This window comes from Triticum dicoccoides, chromosome 2A (assembly GCF_002162155.2).
Source record: "Triticum dicoccoides isolate Atlit2015 ecotype Zavitan chromosome 2A, WEW_v2.0, whole genome shotgun sequence".
Taxonomy (NCBI): domain Eukaryota; kingdom Viridiplantae; phylum Streptophyta; class Magnoliopsida; order Poales; family Poaceae; genus Triticum; species Triticum dicoccoides.
Window position 1 is genome coordinate 641,779,027 of NC_041382.1, and position 14,603 is coordinate 641,793,629.

The 14,603-nt window shown below is 44.3% G+C and overlaps 1 protein-coding gene across 4 annotated transcripts; it reads right to left on the reverse strand.

The window, feature by feature from the left end:
* Positions 1 to 6,886: 6,886 nt before the first annotated feature.
* Positions 6,887 to 10,098, reverse strand: LOC119355936. 4 transcript variants are annotated; one of them, XM_037622832.1, is made up of 4 exons: positions 9,450 to 10,098; positions 8,436 to 9,353; positions 7,789 to 8,273; positions 6,887 to 7,198 (listed from the first exon to the last, which is right to left on the reverse strand). In XM_037622832.1, exons 1-4 carry the CDS (start codon positions 9,585 to 9,587, stop codon positions 7,135 to 7,137), a joined length of 1,605 nt encoding a protein of 534 aa, XP_037478729.1. In that variant the 5' UTR covers positions 9,588 to 10,098; the 3' UTR covers positions 6,887 to 7,134. The 4 variants fall into 4 exon arrangements, with proteins under 4 accessions (XP_037478729.1, XP_037478728.1, XP_037478731.1 ...); XM_037622831.1 differs by having other exon boundaries at positions 7,759 to 8,273; XM_037622834.1 differs by having other exon boundaries at positions 7,784 to 8,273; positions 9,450 to 10,097.
* Between the last annotated feature and the right edge of the window lie 4,505 nt (positions 10,099 to 14,603).

A 14,603-nucleotide genomic window follows, 5' to 3' on the forward strand; every position in this document is an offset into this window, starting at 1 on the left:
TAAGGGGAACAGCCACTGGAGCAGAATTACCCTAGATACTTGGTAGATGAGAAGGCTGTCGATAGAAGTATATTGGATATACATTATGTTAATGTGTACTTTACTAGTACTCCTAGTAGCACCAGGGTATTAGATACCGGTTCGGTTGCTAAGTGTTAGTAACTCGAAATAAAAGCTACGGAATAAACGGAGACTAGCTAAAGGTGAGCTGACGATATGTGTTGGAAGTGTTTCCAATGTTGATATGATCAAGCATCGCACGCTCCCTCTACCATCGAGATTGGTGTTTGCGTTGAGCATAGACATGATTGGATTATGTCTATCGCAATACGGTTATTCATTTAAGGAGAATAATGGTTACTCTGTTTATTTGAATAATACCTTCAATGGTCTTGCACCTAAAATGAATGGTTCATTGAATCTCGATCATAGTGATACACATGTTCATGCCAAAAGATATAAGATAGTAATGATAGTACCACCTACTTGTGGCACTGTCACTTAAGTCATATCGGTATAAAACGCATGAAGAGGCTCCATGTTGATGGATCTTTGGACTCACTCATTTTGAAAAGTTTGAGGCATGCGAACCATGTCTATTGATGTATATGCATGAAGAAACTCCATGCAAATGGACCGTTTGGACTCACTTGATTTTGAATCACCTGAGACATGCAAATCATACCACATGGGCAAGATGACTGAAAGCCTCGTTTTCAGTAAAATGGAACTAGAAAGCAACTTGTTGTAAGTAATACATTTTGATGTGTGCAGTCCAATGAGTGCTGAGGCATGTAGTGGATATCGTTATGTTCTTACTTCACAGATGATTTGAGTAGATGTTGAGTATATTTACTTGATGAATCACGAGTCTGAATTATTGAAAGGTTCAAGTAATTTCAGGGTGAAGTTGAAAGATCATCGTGACAAGAGGATAAGATATCTATGATATGATCATAGAGATGAATATCTGAATTACGAGTTTGGCATAGAATTAAGACATTGTGGAAATTGTTTCACAACTAATACAGCCTGGAACACCATAGTGTGATGGTGTGTCCGAACATCATAACTGCACCCTATTGGATATGATGCATACCATGATGTCTCTTATCGAATTACCACGATAGTTTATGGGTTAGGCATTAGAGACAACCACATTCACTTTAATTAAGGCACCACATAATTCCGATGAGATGACACCGTATGAACTATGGTTTAGAGAAACCTAAGCTGTCATTTCTTAAAAGTTTGGGGCTGCGACGCTTATGCGAAAAAGTTTCAGGCTAATAAGCTCGAACTCAAAGCGGATAAATGCATCTTCATAGGACACCCAAAACAGTTGGGTATACCTCCTGTCTCAGAACCGAAAGCAATAAGGGATTGTTTCTAGAATCGGGTCCTTTCTCGAGGAAAAGTTTCTCTCGGAAGAATTGAGTGGGAGGATGGTGGAGACTTGATGAGGTTATTGAACCGTCTCTTCAACTAGTGTGTGGCAAGGCACAGGAAGTTGTTCCTGTGGCACCTACACCAATTGAAGTGGAAGCTTATGATAGTGATCATGAAACTTCAGATCAAGTCACTACCAAACCTCGTGGGATGACAAGGATGTGTACTACTTCAGAGTGGTACGTGATCCTGTCTTGGAAGTCATGTTGCTAGACAACAATGAACCTACGAGCCATGGATAAGCGATGGTGGGCCCGGATTCCGATAAATGGCTCGAGGCCATATAATCCGAGAGAGGATCCATATATGAAAACAAAGTGTAGACTTTGGAAGAACTACTTGATGGTCGTAAGGCTGTTAGGTACATATGGATTTTAAAAGGAAGACGGACAATGATGGTAAGTATCACCATTAAGAAAGCTCGACTTGTCGTTAAGATGTTTTCCGACAAGTTCAAGGAGTTGACTACGATGAGACTTTCTCACTCATAGCGATGCTAAAAGTCTGTTGGAATTATATTAGCGATTACTGCATTATTTATGAAATCTTGCAGATAGGATGTCAAAACATTGTTTCCTCGACGATTTTCTTGAGGAAAGGTTGTATGTGATACAACCGGAAGGTTTTGTCAATCCTGAAAGATGCTAATAAGTATGCAAAGCTCCAGCAATCCTTCTAAGGACTGGAGTAAGCATCTCGGAGTTGGAATGTACGCTTTGATGAGATGATCAAAGGTTTTGGGTTTATACAAAGTTTATGAGAAACTTGTATTTCCAAAGAAGTGAGTGGGAGCACTATAGAATTTCTGATGAGTATATGTTGTTGACATATTATGGATCAGAAATGATGTAGAATTTCTGGAAAGCATATAGGGTTATTTGAAAAGTGTTTTTCAATGGAAAGCCTGGATTAAGCTACTTGAACATTGAGCATCAAGATCTATAAGGATAGATCAAAACGCTTAATGGTACTTTCAAATGAGCACATACCTTGACATGATCTTGAAGGGGTTCAAGATGGATCAGTCAAAGAAGGAGTACTTGCCTGAGTTGTAAGGTATGAAGTTAAGACTTAAAGCTCGACCACGACAGAATAAAGAGAAAGGACGAATGTCGCCCCCTATGCTTTTGTCATAGGCTCTATACGGTATGCCATGCTGAGTACCGCACCTGATGTGTGCCTTGCCACATATCTGGCAAGAGGGTACAAAGGTAATCTAGGAGTAGATCACCAGATAGCGGTCTAAATTATCCTTAGAGGAATAAGGATATGTTTCTCGGTTATGGAGGTGATAAAGAGTTCGACGTAAAGAGTTACGTCGATGCAAGCTTAACACCTATCCGGATAGCTCTGAGTAGAGATGCCGGATACGTATAATGGAGCAACAATTTAGAATAGCTCCAAGTAGAACAGTTATTTGAAATGGCTCCAAATATAGCGTAGTAGCTGCATCTACAAGATGACATAGAGATTTGCGAAGTACATACGGATCTGAAAGATTCAGACCCGTTGACTATAACATCTCTCACAAGCATAACATGATCAAACCCAGAACTCATCAAGTGTTAATCACATGGTAACGTGAACTAGATTATTAACTCTAGTAAACTCTTTGGGTGTTAGTCACATGGGGATGTGACCTTGAGTGTTAATCACATATCGATGTGAACTGGATTATTGACTCTAGTGCAAGTGGGAGACTGTTGGAAATATGCCCTAGAGGAAATAATAAATTGGTTATTATTATATTTCCTTGTTCATGATAATCGTTTATTATCCATGCTAGAATTGTATTGATAGGAAACTCAGATACATGTGTGGATACATAGACAACACTATGTCCCTAGTAAGCCTCTAGTTGACTAGCTCGTTGATCAATAGATGGTTACAGTTTCTTGACCATGGACATTGGATGTTGTTGATAACGGGATCACATCATTAGGAGAATGATGTGATGGACAAGACCCAATCCTAAGCCTAGCACAAGATCATGTAGTTCGTATGCTAAAGCTTTTCTAATGTCAAGTATCATTTCCTTAGACCATGAGATTGTGCAACTCCCGGATACCGTAGGAATACTTTGGGTGTGCCAAACGTCACAACGTAACTGGGTGGCTATAAAGGTACACTACAGGTATCTCTGAAAGTGTCTGTTGGGTTGGCACGAATCGAGACTGGGATTTGTCACTCCGTGTGACGGAGAGGTATCTCTGGGCCCACTCGGTAGGACATCATCATAATGTGCACAATGTGATCAAGGAGTTGATCACGGGATGGTGTGTTACGGAACAAGTAAAGAGACTTGCCGGTAACGAGATTGAACAAGGTATCGGGATGCCGACGATCGAATCTCGGGCAAGTATCGTACAGCTAGACAAAGGGAATTGTATACGGGATTGATTAAGTCCTTGACATCGTGGTTCATCCGATGAGATCATCGTGGAACATGTGGGAGCCAACATGGGTATCTAGATCCCGCTGTTGGTTATTGGCCGGAGAGTCGTCTCGGTCATGTCTACGTGTCTCCCGAACCCGTAGGGTCTACACACTTAAGGTTCGGTGACGCTAGGGTTATAGAGATATTAGTATGCGGTAACCCAAAAGTTGTTCGGAGTCCCGGATGAGATCCCGGACGTCACGAGGAGTTCCGGAATGGTCCGGAGGTAAAGAATTATATATAGGAAGTGCTATTTCGGCTATCGGGACAAGTTCCGGGGTCACCGGTATTGTACCGGGACCACCGAAAGGGTCCCGGGGGTCCACCGGGTGGGGCCACCTGCCCCGGGGGCCACATGGGCTGTAGGGGCCTTGGCCTGTATGGGCCAAGGGCACCAGCCCCAAGAGGCCCATGCGCCAAGAGAGATAAGGAAAGGAAGAGTCCTAAAGGGGGAAGGCACCTCCGAGGTGTCTTGGGGAGGATGGACTCCTCCCTGGTCGCACCCTTCCTTGGAGGAAGGGCCAAGGCTGCGCCCCCCCCCCTCTCCCTTGGCCCTATATATAGTGGGGGGGGAAGGGAGGGCAACCATACCTAAGCCCTGGCGCCTCCCTCTCCCTCCCATGACACATCTCCCTCCTCCCGCAGCGCTTGGCGAAGCCCTGTTGGAATCCCGCTACTTCCACCACCACGCCGTCGTGCTGCTGGATCTCCATCAACCTCTCCTCCCCCCTTGCTGGATCAAGAAGGAGGAGACGTCGCTGCTCCGTACGTGGGTTGAACGCGGAGGTGCCGTCCGTTCGACGCTAGGATCATCGGTGATTTGGATCACGACGAGTACGACTCCATCAACCCCGTTCTCTTGAACGCTTCTGCGCGCGATCTACAAGGGTATGTCGATCCACTCCTCCCTCGTTGCTAGGTGACTCCATAGATTGATCTTGGTGATACGTAGAAAATTTTGAATTATTACTACGTTCCCCAACATCACCATGGTAGGCTCATCCATGTTTTGTGATGGGATTGTTCTGAAGTTGGCAAATGTTTTGGTAATAGGCATAGGTGATTCAGATGTAAAATTCCGTGGAAATTGTCCCTCCCTAACTCTCTTATGTATTAAACAGTTGTATAAAGCTAAGCTGATTTTCTTTAGTAAGCAATGCAAGCATCCTGCACTAATGTGTGGATGATGTCTGTTAGTACATTATGTTTGAAGTAGATTCTCAATGTAGAGGCAAAAAATGGGTCCGGTGTGTTCGTGTATAGTTTTCCCGACTCCTTGGAGTGTGTTTTGGTGATGAAACTGGAGTATAGTATACTTCGTAATTGTTCACATATATTTTGGGCAAAACGTGATGATTAATTGCTTAAGCGAGGAGCAGTAATTTTCAGATCTACCCCCGCGTCGCCCCTCACGGGCGACACGAGGGAAACCTAGCCGCCGGCGCCGGTAGCCCGCCCCCTCCGCTCAAACCCCGTGTTGCCGCTGCCGGAGGGCCCGCCGGCGAAGCCGCGCCGTCCCTGGGATGGCGGCGGTGGGGCACTTCCGCCCTCAACTTCGCACCCCGCGGCTGCAACACCCCCCTCCCCACCCCCTGAGATCTGGTTCCGGCCTGCCGGGCTGCGGCGGGGCCGATCCCCTCATCCACCACGACGAGCTGTTGGACCCCCTCATGGCTCCAGATCGAATCTGGAGGACCGCCCTCTCATGGCTCCAGATCGGATCTGGCTGACAATCCTCTGTCCATGGTGTGTGTGTGTCATGGTGTGCCTTTGGCAGAGGGTTGAAGATTCGCCGCGGTTCTCTATGGACACTACTCCGGTCCCCCGCCCACATTCCTCGATCGGTGGTGGTGGCTCTGGCGTCGTGGTTGCTGTCGCAATGTTGCTTGTCCCACTACGGCGGCTACTTTTGCGGTGCATCTTTAATGGCGCTGCTCCGGCCATGACGGTCTCTGGACATGTGGGTTTGCCGCGATGAGGTGGCCTTTTGCGTGTGCGGTGCAGGCCGCCGTCATTGCAATCCTCGATTGATGGTGGTGACTTAGATCAAATTGGCCAGACGGTGGTGACTGCTGACTATTCTACAGTGACTTCCTACGGATCCACGACAGCGAGGTTATCGAAAAGACTTCAGGAGGTGTTATCTCTTGATCCGATGGATGACTTTCTGTGGTGTGTTACAAACTATGGACAACGACTTGACGCACATGGATGTTTTGTAGGGTGGCGGTGGTCAAATTGTAGTTGCTGGTATTGCGGAAAAGTGGTGGCGACAACACATGTGTGGCTTTGATGGTGGTGTTGTGAGCACCTGGTCTCGAGCTCCGGGGTGAAAGCGTAGGTCAGACCCGAGTGGTCATACCTGGCAATGGCGATGTTCTATATGTCGTTACCTTGTTGGAGGCATTGCTTGGATATGTTCAGACTATCTTTCAGGGTGAAAACCTTGATTCTGACCTTTGTAGTTGGATCCGGCAACGGCGGCGCTTGAGTGTCGCTTCCTTCCTGAAGGCGTTGCTATTGAAGAACATCGGCCTCCATGTGATGTCAATGGTTGGTGCGGATATGGTATTAGTTGTAGTTTGTCCATTGCTGATCTGATTGCTTTGGAGTTTTTTTTTCCTTTTTCCTTTTTATTTTCTCTTCTCCACCTTTTTCCTTTTTATTTTCTCTTCTCCACGCCGATGCATAGCTTTTGGTCTTGTGACCTTCCTAGTTGTTGGCGTTTTTTTTTTGCGTGTGTGTGTTGGGCTGGCTGTGTGCATTTTAATTATGCAGAGGCCGGGTGTGTGCTCATATTGTATCTTCTCGATGCTCCATTTGAGCCAATAAAACTCACCCTTTATCGAAAAATTGCTTAAGCCTCAACAATCAAATAGGTCAAGTGCATTGCTCGAGAAGCTGATTGAAAAGAATAAACATTTTCTGAATGTCAATATTCACCAATGGTATTTTTATTTTATCTTTATATTTTCAAAGGTATGTTTGAGCTGTGCTAGGTTGTTAAAATTTCACTTGATATGACATTTGACTGTAAATGCCCTTGCCAATAAAGTCGCAAAAAAGTTTCAAATTTTAAGGTTGGAGCCCTGGGCGAGGTAAATCTGTAGGGAAGAAGAACAGTACATGCGGAGTTGGGTTGGTGTACGTCCGTTGTGGCAGTGTGACGTGACCCACCAGAGTTAATGATGATACACGGAACACAATATCTTTGAATTGCTTGTGCCTGTGATTGACCAGTCCAATGTTTATGAGGCTCCTTCCAATGCTCCACCTTGTACAAGTGCTAAGGATGTCATGTAGACAAAAAATCTGATGTGACAAGGTAATTAAGAAAAGAGAGATGAGTGTGGTGACCCAGGAAGAAACAATGCCAAGCGCGAGAACCTAGGCAAAACACTTAAATGAAAGAATCCCACCAATGCATGAAGAACTTTAGTTGTAAAATCATTAAATAAAGGATGCTTAGCACCAACAAGTTAAGCACCTATGTATTGAGGGCTTTAGTTGCTAAAGTTTTTAATATGTTTAGCACCTCATATAAACACTAATGCATTGGAAGTAGCCTGACTAATTTGTTCTTAATCGCAATCCTATGTGTTTCTGTTGGCTACAGAATAAAAAGACCTTATTTGCAATCCTAACTGTTCCTGTTGGCTACCAAATAAAATGCTGAACATGCATTACTACTGGCTAAGTTAATTTTTAGCTCGTCTGTCTCTATTCATTGATTAATCGATGATTTAGTACCGATTACTACTACTCTCTCAGTTTATAGGGCGTTTCCTAGGTCGTCAATTTGGCCAATCTAATACAAGTAATCGGTGATAGAACAGGTGATTTTCGAAGAAAAACATTTTTTGAATTAGGACTTGAAGTGAATCATAGCAAGCGAACCTAACTCCTCGGTTGTCTGCTTCCTCTTCTCGGCAGTTCGTGGATATCTTGATGTACAAAACTTGTCCTTGATCTCAGAATCCGAGTCACTACAGCTCACACACACCTTCCTGTCATGCAGAGATATCTCTGCCATATTAACCGCATGTTCCATGACAGACCTAATGTATCGCAGAAGGTTGTCGTCGGGTTGGAAGCCATAGATGGTGAGCTTAGCCAGATTCTTGTGCTTGAAATCAGGGGCATATGGCTTCCACTTCATGTCGATCTTTTCACAGAAACCATATTTCTTCCGAAACTCATTGTCTGTCGCCATTATGCACCAATGATCCCATAATGTGATGCACAGCTCTTTTAAAGAGGGTGCAGCTTCAAGAATAAACATTGTCCAAGCTAAATCACAGCCTTCAGGAAGATGGTCCAGATTCACATGCTGTAGTTTGCTGAGCACAGGCGTGAGCAGTTTTGGGCATTCTGGCAGGACCCAAATCTGGGACAGAAAAACAATTTACAAACTCAGTGCAGGTTTCATAATAGATCACATTCTCAACTAGCGGAGAAGACCAACTTAAGTTACCATTGTTATTTACATATATAACCATCATATATAGAGCAAGAATGGACAGATATGATTCAAATGACTAATGAGTACCTTTTCACTTCTAAAATCCAGATGAAGATCGCTTATGGAAGAAACATTAGCAAGGAGCTGACTTAACTCAAGGGTCTTTTGCAAACGGACAGCAGTTTTAGTGAGGATGAGCTTCGAAAGCTGTGGTGCAAAACCAAAATATAGGGGATCTTCATAAGAGCACCAATTATTATATCTCACACGTTGGAGTTTTGGTAGACATATCAGCTCAACTCTCTCAAATTTCCCCTGGTCGATCTCGAGCTCAGCAAGTTGAGCATGTTCTACTTGCAGCACAGAATGGATCCCTGAATCGCAATGGCTTAAACGCAAAGACTCCAAGAGCTTGCAAGTGCTGAGGATGTTGGGGATGTCGAATTCACCAAACCTCATATTGCGCAGCCACAGGCGCGTAAGGCCAGCAAATGCATCCGGACAAGCACCGACAAAATCATTGAACTGCTTCCCAAAGTGGAGGAAATCAGCAGGAGAGCAGATCTTATAAGCCTTGTCCGTTGTGACCTCAAACTCGGCTTCGCCAACCTTCTGGGTTGCCATCGCACGCGCGACAGATTTGCCAATGGTGAGAGACTCATGCTGTGTCAAGACGAATTTGATTTTGAGTTTGCTGATGGTGATCTCCGGGCTCCTTGTGCTCAATATGTTACCCGTTACATGAGCCACAGCGCGGTTGGTTCGGAGTACTTCACTTGGTCTGAAAACACGAGCTGAATCATGGTGACCTGGAATGGAACCAGCGCTTAGGAAGAGTTGCGAGAGCAAGGTGGGGAGCTTCAGCATTTGCTTGGAGAGGAAGCAGGCCCTTAATGCATCGAGTGTGTCCACCCTCTCCAGAATGTTGAGCAAAAGGTCATTTGGGAGCTTGCTAAGTCTGTCCCCGTCTCCATCGTCAGCAGCGTCTTCAATGCGAGTCGCTTTCTGAATTGCATTTAGTTGGAACAACAAATAATCAGCCTTTTGGGGATGAACCTTGTGTGAAGAACAAACATAAGGTACAAAAGAAGAAAAACTTACATTGTGGCTGATCGGACCAACAACTGGCCTTAATGATGTCGGGAGATATGCGCTAATCGGATCGACCTTATTGGATCTGTGACAATGGCGGACGCCTGAGCTGGCCTTATTCGAATACTCCGCTCCTGCTATGTTCATTTGGGCCGGCGCAACAAAGCAGACTAATCGCCGGCGAAAAACAAATCAGGGACGCCAACTTATTCGATAGATGAGCAACCCCTCCTACTCCTCCCACTCCTTTGTTTATTTGGGCCGGCTCTCCTCCAAAAGGGAGGAGATTGTTAGAGGAGAGGGAGGAGTATCTGGTTACAACTTCTCAACACACAAACTCCGAATAATAATTACTCCTTTTGGACTGCGCTTGCCGCACAAACAGCAATCAAACTCCTCCTCTCTTACCCGATTGCACAACGAAATCGACGACTCTTCTCCCGCCTCTGTCTCCAGCGAGATTATTTCGCCCAAAACGCAGCCAGGCATAATAGCCCAGGCAGCGCAGGTGGTGGCAACGAACGATCGCGGTGGTGGTCGGCGGCGGACGGCAGGGGTTCGGACCGGCGGCGGGGCAGGGGATTGCGGGGTTGTGTTGCTGCAGGGGGTGGCGGAACCTGCGGCCGGGGAGGATGGATCCGATCGCCTAGGGTTCCCCTTATGCTGCACATTCTACCAGTTTGGGCCACTTACCCTCTTTTTCTTTTCTTTTGAGGGGGTTTGGCCCAGTTGCCTGAACCTTATTGGATCTGTGACAATGGCGTTCGGGACATTCTTCTTCGGCCCAGCCACAGAAGAATACATTTTTTTGGGAGGGAACATAAGAATAACATCTGGATCTGGAAAAGAACTACGGGAGGTCTTTTTTTTTAGGGGAATGATAGGCGCCGGCGCACCGGCCTAAATTTGGGCCGGTCGCTGCCCTACCACACGATACATCCCTTTCAGACCGTACGATCTTGCGTTTATCTCTCCCAAAAAAAGAGGATAGAGCCCAACGCGACCGAGCGCATCTGGTCGTCTTCATCCGCACTCCCAGCCTCCCGCACGGCCGCACAGCAATACGCTCGTCGGCCGCCCCGTGACCTGCGCTTGCCGTCAGTGTCTCGTGCCAGCGCGCCGCAAACAAGTCGTCGTCGTCGCGCGCGAGATCACCGCCGTCATGCCCGAGGTCGTCGTTGGAACTCCCAACCGCCCCGTGGTTGCAGCACGGGGGCACACGATCGCATCCCCACCACCAACCGCCGTTGCAGCTCCGCCACCATCGCCGTCCACCATCCCAGCAAATCAACTCCATGGCCTTCCATTGTTCATCCATGGTAGTAGCAAAAACAGTCAACATAAGCATCAATCCTGAACACCGTAGTAGCAAAGACAAGAATGGTTGCAGCAAAAACACATAGTCGTGGGTCTCAGTGCGTCGTGAAAAAGGATATACCAATTAACCATGTTGATAGTAGCAAAACTTGAGACGGTGGTAGCAAAAAACTGGTACACTAGTTCCATCAAACAAAATGACATGGTAGCAAATTTTTTGATTGGTTCCAGCAAAAACCGAAGATGGTTGTAGCAAAATTGGTACTCTGGTCCTACTTCTACCAAACAAAAACATGGTAACAAAATTTGAGCTTGGTTCCAGCAAAAATCAAACATGATGGTAGCAAATTGGTACGCTGGTTCCAGCAAAAACACAACCATGGTGGCAAAAAATTGACTGATTCCAGCAAAAAAATAAGACAATGGTAGCAAAATTTGGGGCTGCTTCCAGCAAAAAAGAACCTCACCGGATCTCTCACACTTGTTGCCGTGCTTCCAGCAAAATTGCTTGTCGGTGCAGCACCCGATGGCAGCCTGCGGTCATCCTCGGTCGCCACCGGCTGCCACTCCCGCTCGCCGCCGTTGTAGCATGATCGCCGCCGGTTGAAGCACCCCACTCCGCGCCGCAAGCTGGGTTGCCGCACGGCTGTGGTGGTGGGTGGGCGGATGCCCGCCGGAGCAGCGCGGGGCGGGGTGGATGGCGGCCACTCACCGGAGCAGCGGGGGCTGGTGGACGACGGCTGCTCCCGACATCGACGGCGGTCATCACCGGCGAGAATTTATTTGAGAGAGCCACATGGGAAGAAGACGAGTGAGAGGATAAGGAAAAGGAACGAATGGTATGGAGCGCTTCCTGCGGGATAAGGGAGACAACTAAGCAGTGGTGGGTGGGCCTGTACCCAGCGTGGACGTGACCGGTCGAGTTTCAGCCGGTCGTCCGGCTTTAAACGTTTCCTTTTTTTTTAATTTACTACAGGAGCTCTTTTTTTAGCGCTGATATCGGTCACCCGTGTGGAGGCTGAGCACTTCGCCCGAACACTTCGTTCGGTGCAAGCGATCCCTCCTTCCGAACGAAAACGTTCGGTACGAGCGATCCCTCCGTCCGCACGGATGGGGAACCTCCTAGCCCGAACCAGCTAAGATTTTTTCGGCTGGGCTACCTGGCCCAACCAATAGCGCCACTAATTATCATTTAAAAACCCTATTTTCTGACAAAAAGAACAAAGAAACCATACAATCTAGAAAATCACCATGCTGAATCAACCTATGATTGAGTTGGTTAGGTGGACACCGGTATCCCCAACCCACCAGGGTTCAAATCCTGGTGCTCGCATTATTTCTGGATTTATTTTAGGATTTTCGGCGATGCGCTTTCAGTAGGAGGAGACGTTCCCGTCGACGACGAGGCGCCTACGGTGACTTCGTAAATCTCAAGATGATATGCCGGCTCAGTCTCTCGGAGGTGCTCATAGAGGTAGGGTGTGCGTGTGTGCGTTCATAGGGATGAGTGTATGCGTGTGTATATGAGCGCTTGTGTCTGTACTGATGCTCAAAAAAATCACCATGCTGTACTCCAAAAACATGAATGAAAACTTTGTAGGTCAAAGGCAAGTCTATAGAAAACTACTTATATCAAGAAAATATGTACACAACAAAATGGCAAATAAATTGCTCATATTGCAAATGACGATTGTACTGTAAAAACTAAATTTTTCCATGAAGAAAATAAATTGCCATGGTTATGAAAATAAATTTGCCATGGGTGCATGAAAAACTAAAGTAGCCATGGGTACGAAAATCAAAATTGACATGTCTTCAAAAATAAATTTGCCATGATAGTAGGAAAAGCAAAATTTGTCATTGTCAATTAAGAAACTAAATTGTCACGGGACTCACAATAAGTTGCCATGGGTATAAAACTAAATTGCCATGTCTTTGAAAACAAATATGTCATGGTCGAGCGGTTGAGTTTGCCATGGCCTAAGAAATTAAGCAAACTCTGATTCATGGCAATATAGAAAAATGTGTGACATGGCAATTTTTTATTTTTTATCTTTAGCCGATGGCAAATTCAGAAAAATTTGTGCCATGGCAACTTAAAAAAAACTTGTTATGAACATAGTTCATTGATATGGTAAAACAATCTCTAAATCATGGCAAAATGATCTAAAAACAATCTCTAAATCTTACGATCTCTAAATATGTAGGTGTTTTGGAAACAAAAAGAAAAATTGACATGTGCTCATATATGAATTTGTTGTGTGCTCATACATGAATTTGCCGTGCTACGAAACAAAAGCATAAAGAAAGAAAAAATGTTATGAATGTGCCATGTGATCATAAGCGAATTTGTCATGTGAAAAAAAAATGAATTTGCCATGTTATGAAGCCCATAGAAATATTTATCATTATCCATTGCAAACATGTATAAAAATCCTATGAAAAAATCGAGGCAATTATTGCCATGTGTGAAAAACCTAAAAGGAGCGCACAATTTACCATGGATAAAGTCATCGTTGACTTGATTTTGTGTCACTACAAAAAATAATTGATTAATAATTCTGCTTGAAACATTTTGATAAAAGTGATGGCAACTATATGTGTGCTAAAAATTGCCATGATCCATAAAACAATTTTGCCATGTGCTCATATACGAATTTGCCATGTGCTCATTTATGAATTTGTCGTGCTACAAAACAAAAAGCCTAAAGAAGGAAAAATGTTATGAGTGTGCCAAGTGAACATAAGAGAATTTGCCATGTCAACAAAAATGAATTTTCCATGTTATGAAGCCCATAGGAATAATTACCATTATCCATGGCAAACATGTATAAAAATCCTATGCAAAATCAAAGCAATAACTACCATATGTGAAAAAATCTACAGTAGTGCATAATTTGCCATGGCAAAAAATCGTCGTTGGCAATGCATATTAAAACATGTTGTGGTTTTCTTTACCAAATTCGCCATGCTTTATGAAGAAAATTTGCAATGAAATGTGAAACAATACAAAAAATGATAAAGCATTGCCATGGAAAATGTACATTCAATTTTGTCATGGTGTTTTTACCAAAAACGCAATCTTGTGTGTAATAAAATTGCGTGTATGTGAAAATAACACAAACAAATTATCAAGAAAATTGCCATGACAAAATTCATATTCAAAATTTGCCGTGTTTTTTTATCAATTTAACCATGAAAGAAATTTGCCAAGAATGTGAAGTTATAAAAATTGATCAAATGTTGCCATGGCAAATGCATGTTCCATTTTGCCCTGGTAGTTTCACCAAAATTGCCATCTTTTGCGTAATAAAATTCCCATGTATGTGAAATAACACAAACAAAATGATCAAATAAATTGCCATGGCAAATGCATAGTCAAAATGCCATGGCACATGGAGTAATAATGGCATGGTACATGAAAAAAGGATGCCATGTTCTATGGATTAAATTTGCCACAATAGTAACATTGAAATTGCCATGTTCAATTTGTCATGGTGTTTTTACCAAAAATGCCATCTTGTGCGTAATAAAATTGTCGTGTATGTGAAAATAACACAAAACAAATGATCAAGTAAATTGTCGTTGTATTTATTTGGTAGCATTGAAAAAATGATGAGAGGAAAAATGTAAATGCATTAAGTACCTTATCATATGGCATATCACAACACATGGTAAAATTTCATCGCTCAACATTAGGATATTTGCCATGTAGTTATTGAGTAACATGGCAAAATGTTGAGTAGGAGAATGTAAATACACATGGGGGAGTTGCCATCTGCTATGAAACCAACAGGGAAAATTTAGGCTTATTGGACATGGGGGAGTTGCCATGTATATATATTT

Excerpts from the sequence above, each read along its gene's own strand:
- LOC119355936 (XM_037622831.1), bottom strand. The coding sequence starts at position 9,587 with ATGAACATAGCAGGAGCGGAGTATTCGAATAAGGCCAGCTCAGGCGTC. Across the intron at positions 8,274-8,435 it reads TGGATTTTAGAAGTGAAAAG|ATTTGGGTCCTGCCAGAATG; the intron begins GTACTCATTAGT and ends TTTCTGTCCCAG. Across the intron at positions 7,199-7,758 it reads CTTGCTATGATTCACTTCAA|ATTTTTTGTCTACATGACAT; the intron begins GTCCTAATTCAA and ends TTGTCACATCAG.